At 47.3% G+C, this 24,435-nt stretch overlaps 1 protein-coding gene across 3 annotated transcripts in view; it reads left to right on the top strand.

Annotated features, from left to right (window-relative positions):
- The window catches only part of LOC119460991 (mucin-5AC-like), a 218,012-nt gene that overhangs the window by 163,985 nt on the left and 29,592 nt on the right, over positions 1 to 24,435 (top strand). For all 3 annotated transcript variants that reach the window (XM_049672823.1, XM_049672821.1, XM_037722160.2), the window contains one exon: positions 19,135 to 19,262. In XM_049672823.1, coding sequence (XP_049528780.1) covers positions 19,135 to 19,262 — 128 coding nt within the window. The remainder of the gene's footprint in view (positions 1 to 19,134; positions 19,263 to 24,435) is intronic.

Raw genomic sequence — 24,435 nt, 5'->3', positions numbered from 1 at the left:
CCTATAAGTAATTATAAACAACATGGTATTCTACACATTCTTGCCCCTCTAAAACAGGGTGAAGGTTCTTCCGGTCCTCAATAAGTTTTGCTACCGGCTATCTACATTTCTGAAGACCCGGATACGTTTCTGCACCACATGGTTAGGGGCATTGAAAGACATCAACCTTTAGTAATCAAGAGTTATTTGATTTAGCAAGCGGATCTTTGACCTACGACGCACGGATGGAGGCCAAAAAACGATGTCGCTAACTGTTGGGCCCTACGCGAGTTCACGGTGACTTAATTGTTACGCGCGCCACGTTTCTTGGCACGCTGTCGAGTATCCATAAGGCGCAATAGGAGGCGCTCAGAGAGGTGTCCTGCAAAAGATTGCGCCAGTTTATACGCCAGTATATGTGAAACTAAAAAGATCACCCTGAAAAACATAATAAAGCGTTTCACTTGCGTGTTAGTCATCACAGTGATAGAATAATAGCACGTACGCGATAAAACAGTAGTACGTCACATTACCTGTAAACGTTGTTAAGGTTTCAAAAAATATGTTTTTGTTGCTACGCACGCAGTGGAGGGCTAGTAGTAAACAAATACGGAGGAATCGTTTCATTTACTCGAATAGAAGTGCAATAAAACAGCCCAGCCACCCGCTCCAGGACTGGGAATGGTCCAACTCACACCATTCTCAGGAGTTAAAAGGAGTTGAATTGCACGTATGTCCACTCTCCGGAATGGAGTGGGAATGCAACTCAAGGCCTCACTCCGCAACTCTGGTATTCTGGCAAAAACCTAAGACACCGAAACACCCACATGCATCGCATTAGCAATTCTGAACACTGACGAAAGATTGAAGATTACGTGTTGTGCTTTCACAATGCAGCCTGGCAGAAAGCCACACATAGAAAATTTGAGACCAATTTCATTGACGTCCTGCATCGGAAAGCTAATGGAAAAAGTAGTTCTAACGCGTCTCGGCAAATACATGGATGATAACGGGCTATACCCACACTCCATGATGGTCTTTAGACCAAAACTCTCGACGCACGACGTCATGCTGCAATTAAATAACCATATCATAGACGCTGAAACACACTCCTTGGGAACAAAAGCCATCCTGGGTCTTGACTTACAGAAGGCGTTTGATAACGTCACCCACGAGGCCATATTGCGCAACTTGCAAAACCTCGACGTAGGCCAAAGAGCGAACGACTACGTGAAATATTTCCTTGCTAACCGTAAAGCCATAATCACAGTCGGGGGCGCGAAATCCGAGGAAGTAGAACTAGGCAACAAGGGAACACCACAAGGCTCGGTGCTTTCCCCGTTCCTATTTAACGTGGCGATGCTCGGGCTGCCCGCAGAACTGGACCGCATCGAAGGACTTCAGCACAGTCTGTATGCGGACGACATCACCCTATGGGTGACGGGCGGAAGCGATGGCCACATAGAAGAGATTTTACAGCAAGCAGTCAATACAGTAGAGAGATACGTGGAGAACAATTAAGGGCCTAAAATGTTCTCCCCAAAAGTCGGAGCTACTACTCTACAGACATACAAGCAGAGGACGCAAGCGCAATCAAGAGCGACCCAGCATCAGAATCGCGTTAGGGGGTCACCCAATTCCCCAGGTAAAACACCTTAGAATACTGGGACTCCGAATATCTGAGAACGGACATAACGGAGAAGCAATAAGAATACTGGATAACAGCACCCAGCAAACTTGTTGGCGATTCCTCGAATCAGGTTGATTCGAGGAATCGCCAACAAGAACTACGGTATGAAAGAACACAACCTAGTGCGCCTCATCCAAGCCTTCGTCGTCAGCCGCACAGTGTATGTGACCCCATACCTGAAGTTACACGTGGCGGAAAAACAAAAGATGCAGTGCATCATCAAAAAGGCATATAAACAAGCCCTCGGCCTACCGATCACCACGTCTAACGAGAAGTTCGAAGCGTTGGGAATGCACAACACGCTAGACGAGCTCATTGAGGCTCATACAATCGCACAATACGAAAGACTGGCGCAAAGCAACACGGGAAGACACATCCTGCACAAGCTCGGTATCACGTACGCTGGACATAGCGGGGATAAATACGACATCCCAAGAGAAATCAAAGAGCGCATCATCATACCCCCATTGCCCAGAACCATGAACCCCGAACATCACCGAGAGCGGAGGAATGCAAGAGCGAAAGCACTGCATAAGAAGTTTCAAAACGATGCGGACGTGGTTTATGTAGACGCGGCGGAATATGCAGACGGTCGACACATGGCAGTGTTCGCCTCAAATCAAGCGGGCCACTCGCTTGCCAGCGGCACCATTAAAACAAGAAAATCAGAAATCGCGGAAGACGCGGCCATAGCGCTGGCGCTCGCCTCCACAACGGCCAGCGTCATAATCAGCGATTCTAGAAGTGCGCTTCATAACTTCGCTAAATAAAGGGTCTCCAAAGAGGCGCTAAGGATCATAAGTAACTTTCGCGGGGAGCGTGACGTTCATGTCATATGGACGCCCGCCCACTGCTCCCTCCCGGGCAATGAAACCGCACACATCCTAGCTGGAGAGTTAGCGAGCCGAGCAGGAACAACGCGGGGCCCGAGTGCGGAGAAAGACCGCATGGTCACTTACAACGAAATCACCAAACACTACAGATTAGGGAGGCAGCATTAACCTCCACCACACTCCTCATTAAATAAACAGCAGGCGACAGCATGGCGCCTACTACAAACAAACACCTTCCCATACCCGATCGCTTATAATCATTGTTATCCAGAGCTCTACTCAGATAAATGCAAAGACTGCAATCAGCGGGCAGACCTCAGACACATAATCTGGGCTTGCCCCAACATAGTGGAGGGGCCAAACAACACATATGCGAAAGCGGAGCAGTGGGAGACCGCGCTACTGAGTTCAGACAGCGAGCACCAGCTACAAGTCATCAGGCAAGCCGAAGATGCCGCTAGGACCCAAGGGCTCCTGGCCGCCATCTAAGGGAGGGGAGATAAATTACTCTTACACTTGCTGTTTCCAATAAAAGTTGTTTCTCTCTCTCTCTCGTGGCTACGTCGTAAGAACGCTTGTGACTGTTCGCCAACATTCCTTTGCGAGTGCATACACGCTGACTGTCTATAATATTTTTCAGGTCTTTTTCATTTTTTCACCTATCCTTCCCTCTGCGACTCCTTCCTGCGACTCCTTCCATGTAATAATTACGTCACATTTTGGGACATAAAAGTATCAGACTTGATGTTACATCGAAGTATACATGCCGCATGCCTCTCTATCTTTTCTCGATCTGTGACGCACTATATTTCGGCCGTGAATGCGAGTATTGAGAGTAGTCCCTGTAGTCTTCGTTGCGTTGCTCGCAAGGCAGGAAACGAAGTGTAGCCCGCTCCTGTAAAAGCTACAGCCACCGGCTACAGAGCCAGAGAACTTGCATTCTTGTGGTAGCGTTTGCTCGGCATCTTCATCTCATTGAAAGCGAAATTAGCTTTTCGTTTCATTCCACAACTAGGGTTGCCGATTGTCCCAAATGTTATGTAAATATCCCAAGTCCAGTCGGGATGACCAGATGCCCCGACTTTTTTTTTCATTCTACTGAATAACAATAAGCAAACAATATTTTCTTCTTATAATGCCTGGCAGCTCGGTTGCACATTCTTTTCTTTTGTGTTCGGTTGTATTGTCTTAAACATAGAGGCTATTTTGTTTTTGTCTTGGTTCTAGTTCTGTTGTGTGCCCTAACCGTTCACAGCAACTGTATCCGTACCGGTAGTATGTTAGCCAGGTAACTACTACACTTGTTAATCGCGGCATGGTAGGAAAAAAAAAAGAGACGTTTCTGCAACATTGTTGGACGTACAGACAGGCAACTCCTGGCACTGACAGGGTCGGTCGTCGCCCGACTTGGTCCACTCGAGAGTTGGCAACCCTATTCACAACAGGTAGTAGAAATTATGAAGGTATTCTTGATTTATATCGTATACTTCGTTATAATGAGATTCCACGTGTGCTTAATACATTGGCAAAAAAACACTTCTCACTATTTGCGAGGACGCGGACACCGGACGGACGGGAAGATCAAAGAACTGCCCAGTTCTCGCACGCTCCGCTGTCCTCTCCTTTAAAGATGCAAACAGTGTTCGCCACGCTTTATTGCCAAGCCTGACCGAGTGAGTCGGAAGGCTATATTCTCACTCTAAAGGCAATTGGCGCCCCTAGGCACCAGCGCTGCCGCCGACTTAAGTGGATCAATCAAACGTTCACCGTGTCAGCTCATTGAGGTACTGGCCCGTGACGAGTGCACGAGCACGTAGAAATCCGCCAGCGCAGCTAGCTCACCGGCCCATAGCCAAGACTAGGACGAAGCGTGAAAGAGAGAAAAAAAACGCACTAATGGGTCTTCTTGGATGTTGAGAAAACACGGTCACTCAGCTTCTAAAGCGCGACCGAGGGATGTTTGTTTTAGGAAAACCCAAACGGTGCTTTCTAAAGGCGCGATTTCGCCCCCTGCTTTCAGATTGGCGCCAGTTGCTTTATAAGGGCGAGAACGGAGTCGGGAACTGAATGAACAGTTACAAAGCCAGAGCCTAACGAGAATAGAATCTTTAGACCAGTGAAAGCTGACGGAGCCGAGTGCAGAAGGGCATAGCAGACGCTTTGGTGTCACGTTCCCGCTTTCAGTCGGTTTCTCGCAGCGTCGGGCGCTGTTCCCCTGCCTGCTTTCATTATACGGCCCCCATTTTTACTACTTTGCTCCGTCCGCGCGGAGGGCGTAAACAACTGTGCTACAAGAGTGCGAAGCCTTGGTTGGAGCATAAGAAGAGGCGGGGAGGGGGGATGTGCGCGTGGACTTGCGTTGTTACGCAAGCGAGGAAAGACTGCAGTAATGCTAGGTCACGCCACTAAGGCGAAGCTAAATATATATAGTCGCACTCCATCGGGGCCTCATAAGACAGTGACATTCACTCTGCTGGGCCGACTTTACGGCACTGTGGTCCTGAGTGTCCATCCTTGCTCTCAGGCGTGTTCGTTGCTAATTTCGGCCTCGTCCAGCCGGCCAGTAAGGGTTCGCTTTTTTTTTTCTTCTTCTTTTTTACACGGCACGCATGTGCGCTGCTCTTTCTGTCTACTCGCGGATCAATGCTGTTATGATGTGGGAAACGGTCTTTCCTGCATTCCGTCGCGCTATAATGGGTGTGTCGTGTTCTCCAAGTTCTTCGCGAATACGACGCAAATCGTCCTTCAGCATACGAGCGGTGCATTGGTATAGTTTAATTTTCTCTCGAGACTTCGATAACCTTGCTAGGTAGCGAATAGCTTGACCAAGGAACGTAGTTGCACAACTAAATGTTTTTAAATACAGGTGAGCGAAACGAGTATCATTCGTTTCATTCGATTCTCGATACACTGACCTTTAATTGTGATGTGCATTTTTGTTATACGAAATTGTCGAATGAGGTAAATTAGCGCACGTTCTTAGCTCTGGGAGAAAAGAAATATGCCTGAGGATTTGAGGAAGACGGCTGCAGGTTGGAATTTTCGCAAGTGCAATTTTTTACAAGTGAATTTTTTACAACGACACCGACGGGTGCATAGGCGAATTACAGCTATACCCTGCACTGGGGGAAGGACATATAGGGACGAAAAGAGGAGAAATATGGTTGGAGAGCGATAACTAGTTGCGACCTTGGTGAAAAGAAAGCGGAAGCCCAGTAGCATGAGCTGTAACAAACCCAAATTCGTCTTTGCGCACAAAACTGGCTGTAGCAGCAAGCAAGAGCTACGCGCAATCGACGAGCACAAAAATGCTTACGCCCTCCTACCCCCTTCCCGAATTTCTTCCAGGGTCTCTATTTTCACAGCGTTGTCTAAACAGACCGCAGCAGCCAGTACTAATTTCCATCCTAAAGGGGCGTGCAGGAGAACCTGTTGTTTGGCTTGTTGGTGTTTTCTAACGACATGTTGTAGCGTGAATGGACGATCACGAAGAAGACACACAGACTCACGTCACAGGTGCTACTGTGTATCTGCGTTCCTCCGCTATCGAAGTGCAACTGGCGCGCCAAAAAAAGAAGAAAAAAATACTGCATTTTTTTTCTTGATAGCGAACTTTAATATCGCAGTCAGCGTGTTTGTCTTGGAAAGTCACGGCAGACCTTGATCTGACGTGCCCTTTCGCCCATTATTAGAAGATGATTTTCCACAAGCGAGCATCGCGTGAGCACGTCTTAATATTTAACGTCTCCGCAAGAAGCAGCTTCTTTTCAGAAAACTCGTACTCGGAGATATATTACGCAGGAAAATCGCTCTGTGGTAGAGAGAAAGGATCCGTGGGCGTTGCCTTCGTATTTCTCGCAGACTATTTATCATATTTTCGTAAAGGTCAAACCTGTCGCGCAATCAAGTGTCCCGCGAATTCGAGCTAGGCCGATAAAAAAGAAAAAAGTCGATCGCTAAGAAGGTATCGATCCGTAATATGTTTTCGAACCGGCCACACGGTATCTCATGTTCCGCGACACGTTTCCCCGAAAGTCACAGTGACGCTTTCATGCGGTGGTGTTTTGGGCTTCCCACGGTCATTTGCACGTCATTAGCGTCGGGGCGTCTTTATTGACGCCAGGTATCACCACATTGCGTGCGTGCGCGCGATTTTTCCAGGGGGCGCAGCATTGCGAGAGCTTTGTCAAGGCTTCCCGTTCGCAATTAGGTCAGCCTCAATTAGGAAGAGTGAAACGGATGCCATAGAGGTCGGCGATCAACATTTTTCTAGAAAGGTACCCGAGTTGAATCTCTGTCGCTAAAGCGAACTCGATCGTTTCGTGGGGTAGCTGGAACGCTGGCGACGTGTTCCAAAATGGACACTTCCAAGAGGAGGCTGCCTACTGCACAGCTATTTTTGTACCTGTTGTTTAAATCCTCCAGATTAATTATAGCCCCCCCCCCCCTTTTCCCCTTCCATTTTTCTCTTTGCACTCTAATGATTAATGAAGTAAAAGAAAGCATCACTGAAGATTTCTTGATAAGCGACATTTGCTGGATTTACATGTATATGATTCACTGTGAAAGCGAACACCAAAATTAGTATATTGGTGCTTATTACAACTAGGTTTTCGCATGAACGCCTCGGCAATAATTATTGTTTAAAATTGGCACTGACTTGATTATAGCACGAAGGTAGAAAGGGCGCCGGCGCCCTTACTGGCTCATCGGGAAGAAAGTATTTGTAGGTAGGAAGTAAAAATTCATCTTCCCCTCGGACTCTGGCACCACAGGCTTACCCTCGGTAAGCTCTGGTACCACAGGCTTACCGAGGCAGTGGCTCTACCATCAGGGTTGACGAAGAGGTTAGCCGGTGGCAGTGCAGAGAGAATTAACAACTCGAAAGCGCCAAACATCGATGAATAAAATGATTTCGTCGAAAATTCGGAAGGTGGAGCTAGATGTCAGGGTCCTTTTCGTATTTATGAGGCCTTATACTGTGACATATTTCCCGCTTCTTTTCTTCCTTTTTTTAAATGCGAAAGCATTATAGGCCCCATGATGCGGAAAATCCGCCATCCTTTGTAAGGTACCAAAACCCACGTGACCAAAGTAATGACGTCACTTTCCCGGAGCTAGACCTGCTGCGGCTCGCACTGAGAAATCCCACTGTGAACAGCCACGGCGCCGGACCTGGCCCACTCCCAAAATTGGATTAAGGTTGAATAAAATGGATTAAGTTGGATTAAGGTTGGTTCAAGTTCGAGCAAGGTGGAGTTTTAATTTAAAGTGATAACTTAGACAAGTCCTCATGATTTCGCTTTCAAATCACTTCCGGATACTTGAGTGACTGTCAATTTTCTTCCCTTCGTCGTTGAATTGCACGAATCCGTACCCCAGCTATCACCGGGATTGTCCACTCGACAGGATGTATATCGGAAGAAAAGAATCCTACAGCGTACATCCCTTGGTACTGAGCGTCATAGAGACACTGGTCCTCATCGATTATCCGTCCCTGACAGTCGCGGACTGTCCGAGATGCTGCATACGCAACGCTCATTGGCTGAAAGCAGCGCCTCGGACAGTCCGGGACTGTCAGGGACGGATAATCGAAGAGGCCCACTGACCAGCAACGCGTTAAGCGTGTTCAAACGCCTCGCCGTTTTCTGCAACACAGTCGACGCGCTCGATGTGGTTTTCGGAACGATCAATTGATGCGCCTTAGTGGCACCACGTGTTCATCCTGCGATCGCTACTCGGGCATTTTTCGCATCTCGTATTGTCCCCGTACAGATGTTCGGTGTTTTGTCGGTCATATTCTTCGACAAGGATTCTGGGCTGGTTCGTGATTAGTACGGGTGTGCGAATATTCGAAATTCCGGATACGAGTCGAATAGGCTGATTGTTATTCGATTAGTATTCGATTTAATAATAGCAGCACTTATTGGATTCTGCAATGAGAAAGACAGATGCAAGTGGTAAATGTTCTGAATGATTCGTGTGCGGGAGAACCGTAGATGCAGCGCGGAGTCACCAGTTTCTGAACAACTGCATCGAGTAGCTAACGTCTGCTCAACAACTTCCAGTCATTTTATTGAACAAGGATGCCTCGGTTTTAGCCAGCTTACGATCATAATCGTTTTCTCGATTTAAGTTGGGCAGTTTATTGTGGGCGCGATGTCACCATTTTTTGCATCCAATTTAAACGATGTGCGCGATGTAATAGTATATAACTTGTTTTTTCTCTGCTTCAACGAACTTTGAACGATGCACTGTACGTGCATCGCGTGACGTACTCTTCTTGTGTTTCATTACTGTTGTTACGATGGTGGGCCAGACATGATCACCTTTCACTTGTTTATCATTTACAAGCTTCTCAGTTGACCGTACGCCCAGTTCCGAACGGCATTGCGTGTATCAAACGCATTGCATGTATGCCCCCCCCCCACCCCATCCCCCCCTGTCGGTGCGCCACTGCATTAAATCATGTAAATGAGAGCCTTCTTCTTATCTCTCTCTGTTTCTTTGCGACATGGACTCCACACAACCTTTCTATTTCACTTAAATTAGAAACGCGAAAATTTTGCATATCCGATGGCAATTTTTCTCGAATATTGGTATTCAACTCGGAAATTGCGCTATTCGAACACACCTAGTGATCGGAGATGCACGTCACGGTAGGGGCACAGGTGCGAAGGCCAAATGTTGGACTACAAATGGGCTCGTATTCACAAAACTGTCTTACGTGAAAGACGCCCGCTGTTGCTCATTTGCGCAGTGATTTCGTCGCGAACCCCTTGCCTGAATGAAAACTGTCGCACATAAGTCATGCGAGAACGAGATGTCGTCTTTACTAAAAAAAGAAAGAAAAAGCTATTCGAAGCGACAACAGTTGTAGCAAGAGATTCTCAGAAAAGACAGAACAGCATAAGTCATCAGCACATATCTTTAACTGATGCAAGTAATCGCCGGATGCGGCTTTGTCCTCGCAATCTTGATACGCCACCATCGCAGTAGTCTGATTTTAAGACCTGTTACGTAAGCAAATGGAATTTGAAAGAGGCTTGTATAAAACCACATATTATTTGTAGCGCATTTCGGGACAGAGTTATCGATCGCTAGTCAGCAAATAACACCAACTCCATACCGGTGACTATAGCAGCAGCCGCTGCGTTGATCACCAAGGAGAACTAATTTTTTTGTTTTCGCGAGTGCCGTTTAGAAACCGTCGATAGACAAACGAGAAAAACGCGGCGTGTACACCGTCTGTGGTACCTATTTGTCGTGAGCCCCACAAGCGCACAGCAAGCCGCGCTTCACAAACGCCGCTCCCCCTCGCCCCTCGATATATTTTCAGTTCTAAATTCCGGCACGACGAGCGCTGCAATTGCGACATTTTTCGATTAAGGATAAACGGGTCCGTCTTCGTTGCAAATTGTTGGCGGTCAGAACTTTCGCGATAGAAACACTGGCTCCAACGAAGCGTATTATCTCGGATTCCACGATCAGCGCTCTGAGCAACTGTTTCTCCGGAGAGAAATTAAATTCTCCAGGGAGCGTTACGTAACGGTGCGGGACAACAGGACGCTTGTGGAAAGCGCTGGTTCTCTGGCACGGGGTAATGAGAACATCACTTTTTAATGTCAAGCCGCATTGCGTAACGCTTCAGCCGATTCTGCTGTCGAGTCAGCTGTCGTTTTATTCGCTTTGGTAGTGTGCGCACCGGACATTTCTTTAATGTTAGGCAAGTGCAAGAAGAACTATCACCAGGACAAAAAGAAATATGAATTCCTTAAAACAATTTCGCAGATGTTTTGCGAGAAACCGCATGCGGATTAGCTTCGATTTCTTTATTTTTCGGCCGCCGCATTACGCAACCAAAGTACAGAGCGGCGTCGAGGCTGTTGTTATGCCGGAATCATTATGGGTGACATTTGGCACTCCTTTGCAGCAGTCACGTAACGTCGACAAATTCGCCATAATACATTCCAAGAATTCTAGTAACTATCTAGTAACAAGTACAAATATCTAGTAACAGGTATAACTGTACTTTTTAAGGTGGTGATGTTCCGTAGCACTATCGAAAATGGCGCCATAGGTGGTGCTGCAACATGCGGTTAGTTCACTTCGATATCAGAGTACGTTCTGATAGCATACTTGAGCAAAGAAGCCGCCTGTTTTCTCTGGTTCTTCTGCGGGTTTCAATGTGCCTTTCCTATAGCTACCCCAGATAACGTTTCTTTCCGAAAGACGGTGCGTTCCGAATATAGTGTCTCGCACGATAGCGCCAAGGTTACTCAATATAAGATTTTCTTTCTTGAACATTGCATGTCCCCGTAATAAGGGTCTCATGAATCGTGCTCAATGCCGCGGGATTGTTGGCCGACGCCTATATAGGTGAAGCAACCATGCACTAGCGACCCGTGGCAAAACCATGATACAGCGGCAATTTCGCGTACTGCTCTCTGGCGTGGAAGGAAACCCATCATTAACGTTTATGGGAGGCCCATCGCGTATTCAAGTCACTATTGCCTTAGCCGGAGCCTCGTACGTTCGAAGCCTACGCACCCGGCTGCTTTGTGCGGCTCGTGCTCTCGCCGTATACGTGACTACGTGACTCTCGTTGTTCTTGTATTTCTTTTCATTCTCTTTGTCCCGTCCCTTATTGCCCGTCTCGCCTAAGTCGAGAATGCTGGCTTTGCTGCACTTCATCACCATCCCTCATCATCAGCCAGCGCGTTCCTAGCGTGATTCTTCGTGTACGGGCGTCGCTTGCGACGATAGAGATGGGTCTCTCAGTCATGAACGCCATTACGCAACGCGCTGCGAGCGATGGAATAGAGGGCCTTCTATTTGGGGCAAGTTTTTTCGGAGATTAAGCACTTACATAGAGCAACGAAGGCGGGTGAAAATCGAGGAAGCAACCATCGTTCTTTTCCCGTTGTCAATAACGATCCGTCAATAAGGTTAATGGATCACTCACTCACTCACTCACTCACTCACTCACTCACTCACTCACTCACTCACTCACTCACTCACTCACTCACTCACTCACTCACTCACTCACTCACTCACTCACTCACTCACTCACTCACTCACTCACTCACTCACTCACTCACTCACTCACTCACTCACTCACTCACTCAGTCAGTCTAGTTTAGCAGGTGGCGCCACAAATGCGCTGGGTATGTGCTGCTTTTCAATGAATCTCTCGCCAACTCGGATCACCCAGTATGAGCCATTGGGTGTGCGGTAAGCGAGGGAACAATTCTCAGCGCTTGAACCGGCGTGCCAGGCATTTCGGAGGCCAAGTGCAGGCTTTGCGGCGGCACCACAAGATGGCGCCGAGTGTTCTTAGGTAATGCTGAAAGAGGAGCGCCGCTGAAGCACGCACCTCATGCATAACGCGTTTCGGCCGTTGCTATACGTTGTGTCTCTGTATCGATTCAATGATAAACGAATTGCGGCCAACCGTCATCGTGAGATGGGTTCTGGCGTATTTCTTTTTCGGAAGGGCATATAACCGGTTAGGCATACGCTACCTTTTCTGACGGGGTGCTTACTAAACATGCTTGGAGGGCATTATTTGCAGCTCGTAGCTATAATAAGAAAAAGAAAACAGCTCACTCACTGGTGTCGCTGGCTCCTGTATGCAGCCGCTTTAGGGGATCGTGGTTCGAAATTCCGCGAGCACAGCTGCCGAGTTTTCCTAGTTACCCATTGGCGTCACCAGCAGCCCCATTCACCTTTATCCTCCGTTCACCCTTTCATTACTTATGCCTTAACTGCAAACATCTTCCACTCTAAAAGAGATAAATTGGGAGAAAATGTATTTGGAGGCTTTACTTTGCGCGTAGAATCAGGGTGCTTCAGCTACGCTAGCGAGTGGGAGGGTTTTAGGTGGACGCTGTTCCGAGTTCACGGGTAGGCGTATATAACACACACTGAAAACGAAGGCATCCTGTCGAGTAACGGCTAAGGCTGAGCAATCTAAGCGGAGCCCGGGGTCTATTTGTCCGGGCGCGAACGAGTGTCCTGATCGATCTGGTCGATGCGGTGCGCGCGGCCGTCAGGTGCAGCCGGGTGGATTTGTCGTTTCGCCCAGTCGTGTGTATACGGGAGGCTGCGAGATTAGCGCGTGCATTCCATGGCGCTTCGGGGATAGAGTGGCCCATTTGCGAGCGGCGGTGGGAGCCGACGGGGGATGCGCAGACGCTCCCGGAGGCGTGCTGTGGATGATGCGCAAACGATGCATTCGCTTTCGTTCGCGCAATCTTTGGCGAGGCAAAAAATCGGGGAGCGCTTGACGGTCTCCCTCTCTTTACGCCGTTCGCTGCGGAGACATCGTCGGTTTGCCTGTGCTATATTGGAGAGCAAGAGGGAGGGAGAGACAAAAAAAAAAGATTATTGGTATCTGGAGAGCTTAGCATAGCGACAGTGTGCTGCTTTAGGTGGCGCGGTGAGGGGTGGCATGCTACGTAAAAGTGTTTTTCCGAGCGTGAAAAAAGCCCGCGAATACGCGCAAAGTGCCTCGAGCGGCCAGTCGCACGGCAATTTTGCTTGTATTCGCGGGCTTGTTTCACGCTAGGCAAAACACTGTTATGTATAGCACGTACTGAGCAACAGAAAGCTGTATCGGGAGTTTCTGATGTTGCTCTACAATTTTCTCATTGACACTTTTCAACTAATTATAATAATTGAGAAGTTGAATAATTAATTAAGACTAATTATGTACTGAGGCGGAATGCAAGTAATGCAAACAGCATTCCCTTGGTTTTCTCCAGCTACGTGGCATTTGCGTATTTTTAAAGTGCATGATAGTTGGGACACCCTGTCTATGCAAGGGAGCCAGTGTTCAGAGATGCTTCTTTTTTAAGTTAACGTACCCTAAAGACTCTTGACAGGCATTACATAGGGAGTTGAAAGAAAAGAACAATGAATGAACACTACACATATCACCTCAAGTGAGCTACGCACGCACGCAGGGACACCTGTAAGGCACGTTGAATGTGCCACATAGAGGTTGTCGCCTGCGAGAAGCTTTGCTCCGTTTTGGAAACGTAAAGCTACGTAAATTACACAGCGCAAAAACTCCGAATTCTTTCAGTGGTCTTTTAAAGCGTACATCACAGTGGTATCGAAACTGATTTATAGATTGGAAGCATGACGCATGAAGAAGAAAAAAAGTTATTAAAGATGGAGTTATTCTAAAACTGTGTTTAATGTTTAATCTGGAAGCTTACAATGCGCTCGAATCCCACGATGGCCGGCTGTCTTGTTCTGAGATATTGTTGCCATCCTCGCGCGGAGCCAGTGCTCTGGGTTAGTTTTATGTCTACGGAATAGATGCTGCGTAATTACTCATACAACAATCTTCGACCTGAGCTTTGAACTTGTCAATATTTCCTATTTTGCTCTGGCAGTGGCACATTGCGACAACGAACGTGCACCGTCACCTGCAAGTATAGCGATCCGGACAAACTACTTTTTAATTATCTTCTGTTCCTTTATTACGTGCATGGATGCATTTACTGTTCTCACTGGCTCCTTTGAGTACTGCTAGCCTACTGTCAGCAAAAATCAACCGGAAATCAACAGGAACAAATATTTGTTCGGCGGACGTCGGTACCACCATGTTCAAAGCTATGGCTATGGCTTGATCTAGATCAAGCCATAGCTTGGGAGCTAGACAGTTTGCAAAAAATAAATAATAAACTAGCCCTCTTACGAGTGTTTGAGTGCTATCTAAAAAGAAAAAAAAAGAAATACAACGATAAATGAGGCCTGAACGCAGGCGATACCGGTGGTTGGATGGAGAAAACAGAAAGGGTGGCCATGTAGTAAAGTATACAACACTCTATCTTTATAGAACTGGAAATGCCCACACTTTCTGAAACACCTCCTCTTCGCGCTTTTTATCGTCACCTTCCTAAATTGAAATCTTGTTTATTGTTTTTTCCACGCAACAAAAATGTTCCTTCTCTCTCGATGATCGCGTTGGATCCCGAAAAGCATATTTCTCTGAAATATGTTCGTAGAACGCATTTTCCCTCCATGTTCGTCTGCAGACATAGGCACTGCCTCTTTTTCGTATTTCTTTGCCTTGCTCTCCCTGCGCTTCTTGGGTGCGTGTTAGCCGCGTGGGGCTTACATTGTGCGACGCCGAACAGTGACAGCGCTATTTATTTCGATCTCTCCTTTGTTTCTTTCTTTTCATCACACTTCCCAATTTCCCGCCTATCCCCACTCAATTTCTTCTTACCCCGCTTCTTCCCGCCGTGCTCGCCCGCGCGCCTTATCGAATTGATCAATCCCCACAGCACGGCGGGGACGGCAGACGCGCGATGCGGAGACGAACACAGATCAGGCCGCTAAGCACTGGCGAGCGTGCGGCGCCTTCCGCCGGAAAACCTGTAACTCCCGGTGACCGAAGGATTTACGGCGAAGCTCCGCCGAAGGCGATCTGGACGGGGGAGCACGGGCGAGCGGCCATTCGTAATGATGGCACGCTCGACTTGGAAAAGGGAAAAGGGGGGGGGGGGGGGGAGCGATTTGGAGGCGGCCTCCTTTGTTTCATGGGAGCGCGGCCTGCCACCTCGGCGAGACCGCGCATTTCTCAGGCTTCGCCGCGAAAGTGCTTGCGTCGGTTCTCGAATCGGACCGTGCGCTTCCGGTCTGCTATTAATATGCCGAACGTAGACGCCGTGTAGCTCCAAAAGCCTTTTATAAACTTTACTCACAAAGTGGTACTGTATCGATGTATGAACACTTAACATGCTCTTCCCTCTCTCTCTGTGCGTTTACTTTCTTATCTCTATTACCTGCCCCTCCCCCCCTTCCCCAGTGTAGGGTAGAAAACTGGATTCCTCGTTTTAGCTTCCCCGCCTTTCCCCTTTCTTTTCTCTCTAGTATGTCCTTGTGTATTTATTTATTTATTTATTTTGTATTTTTCGATTGATTGGTGTTTAATCGCAAAGTGATCCGTTTCGTTGCTGGTTTTCTTTTTATATTGTATGTTTAGGGGCGTTTACGAAATCTGCTTTCTTCCCAGTACGTATTTCATGTCACCTCATGCTATCATTCTATGATCTTTGAAGTACCTATTGTTTGCGGAGAAGCTGGTGATACAATAATTGCCAACGTTTCCAATCTCATCCGAATAAATCACTAAGTCGTGCCACGGAGAAATAGATGCGCTCACTCTGCATCGGCGTGAAGGCTGACTGATTGGTTTCTTGTGCTGTTCTTTGTTATGAGTTGCGTGAAGAGAGGGGGGGGGGGGGAATTATAGGTTGTGCAAAAGTGTGAGCAGTGGAACAATTAAACTCAATTAGCGGAGTCTTCATTGATAACGTGACCAGATTGCGAAGAATCAGCTTACTTTATGGAGATGTCTCTTTCCACTTTCTGTTCCTGCTTTCCCTTACCCCCATTGTAGGGTAAATTATAGCAAACGGGACGCTTATCTAGTTAAAGTCCCTGCCTTTCCTCTCCTGCTTTCTCTCTCCCTCTCTCACACTTTCATTGGTGTTGATGGTTGGTTGTCTGTCTTGCAGGATAGGTGCGTTGATTTTTCTGATATATTCTGATCTCTAAGTGCAATGACAAAACAGGATTTAAAGGCGAGGAAGTGTAGTTGGCGAAGTAGGGGCAACATATTGAAGCGAAATGTTTCTGGAATAAGATAAAAAATTCTTAATTAAACGCGAATGCTAACGCAGACAGCTGGACTAATAGAATCTGCTCTTCGAGTGCAACAATGTCACTGTATCGTTTTATTTTATTTTCGCTTGTGACACTTGCACCGCCTTTGGGGCATTTTCAAATCATGGAAGAGGAATCAGCGGTGATGCGTCCAGGTTCCCATATCTACCTAAACAGAGATAACAATGATTAGTCAAGATTCGCATAATAATGAATATGCGAATTTAAAACACACACACACACACACACACAAACAAAAACGAAGAAAAGTCTGAATGAGACAAATGGATGAACATGGCAGCAATTGCCCTGAACGCGGTGTATTAGAGAAGTCATTTTTTTTCCAGTAACCACAAGATAATTTGTCTTAGGAGCACGAAAAGTGGGTAAATGTGTGAATAAATGTCTGTGTCATACGCTAGTGCAGCTAAAACTGGTTCTGGTCCTCTTGTAAGGCCATGAACCGCGGCCCACGCACGACGACGACGACAACAACAACAACAACAACAACAACAACAACAACAACAACAACAACAACAACAACAACAACAACAACAACAACAACAACAACAACAACAACAACAACAACAACAACAACAACAACAACAACAACAACAACAACAACAAGATGCACGAACGCACGTAGTCGCGTGCTTGCACGTAGCTAGCTACGCACCACACAATATAACAGCAAAGGAACACCAGATTGCAGTGATGTTCTTTCTCCTGTGTTCTGTTTGCTACGCTGATTGAAGCCTTTCAGGGTGCAACGCTCGGCCACACTACCGTCATTCTACGAACACGTGCGCGCATGCGTCTGTTTACCAGTTTGCGTTCGTTCTTCCCGCCGCGTCCCATACCAGATGAAAAAAAAAATCTTTAAACGGTTCCTTTTATGAGCGGCTGTTTTCGACTCTGGAACGACGCGGAGCGGCCCTTTGAATGCCACGCGGGTCATTCCGGCCCTTTTGAAATGGCGGGCAATGACGGAACCGAGGAGAGTCTCTCTCGGAGTTCGCTGCGTTTGCAAGTTGTTGTTTGAACGAAAAATTCCGGACCTGAGGGCAACACAGCCACCATCGCGCGGGCATCAAGGGAACCTGCACAGCCGCCGAAACGGAGACTTTCGTTCGCGTGGCAAAACAAAAATTGCATGTTGATTTCCGCGCTGCAGCCCAAGTTTGCGGAACGTTCGCGTGGAGAGTAAACGTTTGTATGTACGTTCTCTGCTTAAACGGGTCCAGATGGAAGGAACGACCCAATTGTAAGCGTGTAATCAGTACCCGGCACTACGTCGCATTAGCGTTCATTTCGGGCGTGTGTTATGGTCGACCTGAGCACGTTTATTCTTAGTCTATACGTTATTACGATTTCTGCTGCAGATATTTAGCATATAAGGGTGTCGTGATGAAGTGTGAAATTGTTCTTACGCAAGCAATCTTAAATCACTTCATGGCAAGGTCATTCGATTGGGCCAATTTGGAAAGACGCTTCTATAATTTGATTTGCGGTGCGTTTTAATGAACCTCTAGGTTGTCAAAATTGATCCGGAGCCCTACACTACGGAGGGCTAATATCTCATATTCGCAGTTGTGCTTTGGCACGTGAAGTCCTACGAACCAATCAAATGTCTGCAAGTGCGGGGGGTATGTCTTATTTCTACGAAACAAAGCTGATGCATTGCGAATGCGAACAAGGTGTTTGCTTGTGATAGGTAAACACAGTCGTGTGTTTAGGCACCACGAGAAAATGAACTTGTGCTTTCTCAATGGCATTAGCTTTTAGTCGCCCCTTTTACGCGAGCAAAACGGCTGGTTATTTAAACGGTATAAGGACAGATGACAATTGCCTAGTTAAAAGGGCCAAAGGCCACAAGAGATAGAGTACTTAGCGGGACCGGTATACGGACAGACAACCCCCGCATATTTCGAACAGCTAATTAAGGACGATAAGTTCCACAAGCGACTTAACGATGCACCTTCTTCACGAAGAAAGGCTGCACGCATATATGCCGTATGGCAAATCGTGCGATAAAAAATTATGGAATTGCCGTGTTATGCCTAGTTCGTTTAGCGTAAGGAAGGCGAGGACATGAATATTTAAGCAGGACGTCTTGCTTCGCAGTTTCCGGCTTTCAGCATGGCACCAATATTTGATTAGGTTCGTATTCGTCCCAAATACACGTTTCCGCAAGGCTATGCGCATTTGCGTTCCTTTTTATTTCTTGAATGCAATATGCCGCTCTCCTCGGCTTAACAAAGCAGACTGTGAAGTGCGAAACACGACAAAGCTGTTAAAATTTTTGTAGGAAGGCTTGCATAAACTCGCCGCCCTGCAATGTTATTATTATTATTATTATTATTATTATTATTATTATATTATTATTATTATTATTATTATTATTATTATTATTATTATTATTATTATTATTATTAATCATCGGAACATACATACAAACATCACAAAGAGAAAGAAAAGCGGTCAAGCAACTGTCTCCTAAGAGGGACACCATGCCAACCCGCTTGCAGAGGAGAGAGAGAACTTTAATGAAAAGGATGGCTCAGTAGCCTAAGCAGGGGAGAGAAAATTTTCGAAGAAACAAACACGTCCCAGTCACGGTAATTTTCGGCCGCACTTCGATGGGGGCGCGAAATATGAAAAACGCTCGTTTACCGTGCCTTAGGGTCTCGTTACCGAACCCCAGGTGGGTATACAATTATACTGGAATAATTGTATCGCGGTTTTGGTACGTAAAACCTAGGAATTTAGGTCAATTTAATTAACAGTTATTCATGCATACCCGTGCGTCCTATAGTTCCACCATAAAACAGCAATTCACTTGGAATATAACAATGTTGACGTCATAATCGTCAAATACTCATGCCGTCGTGAACCGCCGCTTGCGTACGGCGTTCTCACTTTTTCTGTCTCGTCTCTACTGCGCAGGCGTGGACACCCGTATGCGCTTCAGCCTGGAGCCAGGGCGTGGTGAGTCAGGCTTCGCCCAGTGGATGGACGCCACGAAAATCGTCGTTCGGCTACCCGACGGAATTCCGGCAGAGTTCCGAAAGAAGGTGAGTTTCATGCCGATCTGCGGCCATCTGCAATGACAGACGCAGTGTTCAAATTACAAGTACTGCAGCAGCAGTGTTTCCAGGCGTGAGCATGCTACGTTGACACGTAATGCGCGAGGTTTTGAGCTCACATTACCTACAACCGAGCTGCTGCGAGGCCCTCGCACATTGAGCTTTCCTTGTTCTGAATCCGGCTGGTTCACTGCTTTAGACAGCAGTATATGGCGTTGTCTCAAACCAAATCGGTCAATTGTGTTATGCTGTGCTGTTAAAGAGAGTGGTACACGGGAAGCCCTATCAAGTGGAACTATCTTCAGGGGGAAAGGTTCAGACCGGGTTACAATAAATGGCGCCAACAAAGAGCGCCTATAGATGGCAGGAGAAGAGAAAGCGACAGTATTGTAGCACGTACACTAAAGTTTAACGACTGGGAAGTCCTCGCAGGTTTCACTTTGTATCCGCCGTCACAATTTCAGAAATACAACATTGCATTTAATAAAGCATGTGCAACAAGGCCGCCTTCCTCCTTCTCGCTTTTTTTTAATCTATTTCATTATTCACCCCCTCAATAAACGTAATGTTACATCGTGTCGACCGCGTCGTATTGCAACAGTCCGCTTAATGGAGCGTATTTATATAGTAACAAACATATTCGCCGGAGGGTGTGCGCGTAAATTCGCATACGACGCGGGTGTTTGACGCCATATTGAGAGCGCAGTTTGTTGCCAGGCAGACGTTTGCGCCGTTCGGTTGAAGCTTGGCGAGCTCAGTGGTAGACGACGATAAAACTGTACCCTTTCGTGAGCGCTCTCGAGTGTGTCGAGTTGACGATCGCGCGTAACGCCGCTTTTTCCAGCGTTAAACAAAGCCTGCGCGCTATAGCTGGACGCTTCCAGGGCTCAATGAACTTCCGGGTGGCCTCGCAAACCGCGCTCGTAAAAAAAAAAGAAGAAAGAAAAGAGGGAAAAAAAAGAGTTGTAGATTTGTGCTGCTGAACGAAGAACCCTGGGTCATGCTCTGATATCGAGGACCAGCTCTGGAGTTGCCGCGATTGCCCCTGTATTATGAACACGTCCTTGCGGTGCGAAGCGTGATGTCTCACAAAATTTTCACTGGCTATAGGTGAAGAACTTACGTACGCCTACGAGGCCCAGACAGCGTTTTAAGCTCATGATTACTGGTGTCTCGAATCTCTCGAGGGAAGGCGGAAGAAGAAAGTCATGCAGATCCCACGCATTATGGGTGGTTGCGGTGGGTGGTGGTGGTGGTGGCGGCGGCAAACGAGCGTTGAAATTCTCTCAAATTGCTAGCTGCCGCTTGCGAAGAATGGCAATGATGAACATTCCTCAAACTGGGCTTTTAGACGCGTTCGCGAGTTTCTAAGCGTTATTGATCGTTTTAATTGTTTCAACGCCCCTGCTACCACGAGCGAGAAGTGGCAAAGGGGAGAAGTATATGGGCCATTCAAATCTCCCGCACAATGCGGTAGTTTTTTCCACCATTTGCCACCACACGCAACTTTCAATTCTTTAGCGTTATTTCCTTATTCGATATGTGTTATAGTGTTTCTTTTAGACGCGTTCGCGCATTTCCAATTACATCAAAGTGGTAGCTGGCCATGACCGAATACCGGTAAAGTTGATAATCAAGCACGTGATAATTAGGCACGGTGTTTAAGGTTGCACCTGTAGCCGAACTGTTAGAGCATAGGGGCTGTTGTACCTGAGCATCTTGGTTACAAGGTGACGCGTATTCTTTTTTTTTTTTTTTGAACGACAAGCTGTATTAGACCGACGTTGAGGGTGCTTGTCGAGAACCCCACCAGCTACCGCCCGACACATGCATAACCAGGGGAGGTAGGCACCGAACGCTTCGCTTTAAGAAAAAAAAAAGTATATATTCAGGGCATGTGAATAGTGTGGATCTTTTTCCGAGCCGTTACAACCGCCACGCACCTTCGTCTTAGCGCGGCGCAAATATTGGTCCAACTAGTGCACATCTGCGTGCCTAGTAAACGCGCGTCGTCCAAACTCAACGCTCTCTGGTGTCACACCGCGAACTTGCTGTTGGAACTCCGGCTTACGAAACGGCAAATACGTGACGCGCATTTTCAAATGATTTTCAGCAATGCGTCGCCTAACGTCGGACGCGCACCCTCCGTGCTGCACGAAGACTAAACTCTTATCTAAATTCATGCTGTGGGGCAGCCCTCTTCAAATGATGACCGCATTTCGACCAGGGATACAGCGTGGTCAACGCGTAGCGCGAAATGGACGTGCCGACCCTGAGGCGACGGCACGGCGGAAACGCGTCGGACATAATTTCCATGGGGTTTCCCCTTAGTGCTTGGCAAAAGCTTGTGTCGAGTTATACCTAAACAAGAAAAAAACAAAACATTATGCTGTTGTGCAGAATAGAATGGGCGCAGTGGTGCATGGTCAACGAATAACTGTACGAAACCAAGACAAAGACACAGGAGGCGAGAAATGTATTGTTGCGACACAACAGGCGCTTTTGAGGCATGACGCAAAGCAAGACGAAGACGGGCATCTGGGCTTGGCGCGTACTGGTTACCATCTTGGTCCCTGGCAGCGCTCCTCTTGAAAATGCATCGTAGTTAGTTCCTTCGTTTGTGTCTCTCCGCACGTAACATTTTGGTGGAGGTGCGGGATATTCGGGGATGCGAAAATCGTGATATCATTATGAGGCACGCCTATAGGGGAGAGGGGAGCCTCCGGATTAATTTTGACCACGGGAGGTCCTCTAACGTGCACCTAAATCTAGGCACACGCGCGTTTTTGCATTTCGCTCCCGTCCAAGTACGGCCGCCTTCGTCGGCATCCAACCCGCGACCTCGAGCTCAGCAGTGTAATGCCGTAGCCACTAAGCTATATCGTGGCGGCCGAAAACAAGGAACACACGATAGCTTTTGTCTCGCCTCCGCTGCCTTTGTTTTGGTTTCAGCTGTTACTCTTTTGCTGTTCTCGCCTGTCAGACAGTCGAACACTGGTTTTGGTTGAAGAAATCTATTCGCCCATGCACTGTGCGGGATGACCTGGAAGGCAGCGCTCGTGAGCACGACATGTACGCAGTATTAACGCGACAGCGTTAAGGGCCCCGTGTTGCAGAAAATCCGGCGTCGAGGTCGGCGTCGGCGTTGGCTTTTTCGCCCGCGGTCGAGAAGATCATCCCCAACCATGCAGGTCCCTCCAAATATATTTAGGTATGCCACACCATTCTATCATTAATGTTGCTCATACCTTGTCTTGCATTCTTGGCAAAGCTATTCCTCGGAATTGTGAGAATGACAATCTACAAACAAATTTCATGAAACAAAGCACCCACAGCGCATGCCTTTTATGTTAAATCTTCTCAGACTGAAATATTAAAAGTACGAAACAAAAACGGAAACCTGAAAATTATGCAATTTTTTTGGCACGGCTGTGCAATATCTCCGGGATCGCCCCACGCAATAGGCCGCGTTTCTACCAGAAAGCTTAGGGATCAAGTAGGCTCTCTAAGAAAGCTCGCCTTCGTGCATATAGTGTTCGCCGCCAGTGTTTCCCGGTAACCACTACAGTTGCTTAAGCTGCAGTTGTCGGGAAGCATGAGAAGCAGTCAGGGATCTTTGAATGCTATCGCGTTCCACTCCTAAAAGCGAAGCTTAAGCGTCCTCCCAATTTTCTTTGTGTACGTTTCGGTTTTGACGATGCAATGTTCCCAACAAAAAATCGTACCTCTTAGCGGTGACATTATCATTCTCACAAGTGGCGCTTCACAGAATTCGTTCTGTTGTAGCTGGAGCGGGTTTCAAATGGTAAGCTTCGGAACGAGCAAAAAAAAAAGTTCAGAGCCCTTCCCCTGTCGAGAAAATGGGGGGTAAGAGAAGCTTGTGGCAAGACGACGCTGTCGCAGGCGTTCCGCTTTGTTTGCCCTAAACTCAGGGTTGGCGGCTCTTCGCTGACGTTTCGCCTGGGCTTCGGAAACCCTCTCGCTAGAATCGGCAGGTCGACGACGAGCCCTTTCCCGAGCGAGTTCCCAGCGCCGTTGCTCAAACGCAGCCTGCTCCTCGGCAGAACACACCACGCGCGCCATCCCATCCGGACGCCGAAACTGCTCTCAGGCGAGGGAAGCCCGGCGTAGGGCGCGAAGCTTATCCCGCATCTGCTCTACTCTGGGAGCAGCCGGGTTTTTCTTTCTTTCTTTCTTTCTTTCTTTCTTTCTTTCTTTCTTTCTTTCTTTCTTTCTTTCTTTCTTTCTTTCTTTCTTTCTTTCTTTCTTTCTTTCTCACGTGATCCGGCCATGCACACTGAAAACCAGCGGAGCTGAAATGTGCGGCACCGGTATGAGCCACACGTGATTTTTTTCCTTCCTTCCTTCCTTCCTTCCTTCCTTCCTTCCTTCCTTCCTTCCTTCCTTCCTTCCTTCCTTCCTTTCTTTCTTTCTTTCCTTCTTTCTTTCTTTCTTTCTTTCTTTCTTTCTTTCTTTCTCTTGTCCCTGGCTCATACCCGCATATCCAGTGCGGGTATGCGCCACACATGATTTTATTATCGTTAATCGTGACGTAATTGACGAGCACGTGACGTTATTGATGTCACATCCTATCAGTGACGTTAATCATACATTCGTACCCTTCCATGCCAATTTTGGCATATACCAAGGGAATGAGACGCGAGTTTTCGACAGGTTTTCGATACAGTTTTAGCGTGACAATACCGCCGAAACTTGTGAAGCAATACAAGCTTCGCTTGAAAAAAAAAAAAAAAGCGGGGGGGGGGGGGGGGGGGGCGCTAGCGATGTGGCTCGCGTAAGCTATAGGGCATAAAGGGACAACACGAGTAGCTTGAAAAAGACTCGAGAGAGAGAGAACTGTGGCAAGCTGCAGTAAAATGGGATTGTTAAATTATTTGCCAGGTTTTCTTGCGTTCGTTCTTCGCTTTATGTGCCTTGCCGTCTACGGTTCCAGCAACCGTGCAATCGCCCTATTTATGACGCTATGAGTGTAAGCTCCCGATAAGCCTCCTGAAAGCCTGCGCTACATTTGGAACAGTCGCTTAATCCTTCAGCTATTTAGCCGGATGTTCGTATGTTCTTGCTGCCTCCTATTCCAGAAAACCTGAACAGAAATCGAAGAAATAATCTTCCACGTGCTTATACATGAGGCAGATTATCC

The sequence above is a fragment of the Dermacentor silvarum genome, chromosome 8, assembly GCF_013339745.2.
Source record: "Dermacentor silvarum isolate Dsil-2018 chromosome 8, BIME_Dsil_1.4, whole genome shotgun sequence".
Taxonomy (NCBI): Eukaryota; Metazoa; Arthropoda; class Arachnida; order Ixodida; family Ixodidae; genus Dermacentor; species Dermacentor silvarum.
Note: the sequence above shows the minus strand (reverse complement) of the source record. Positions and strands in the feature narration are given on the sequence as shown.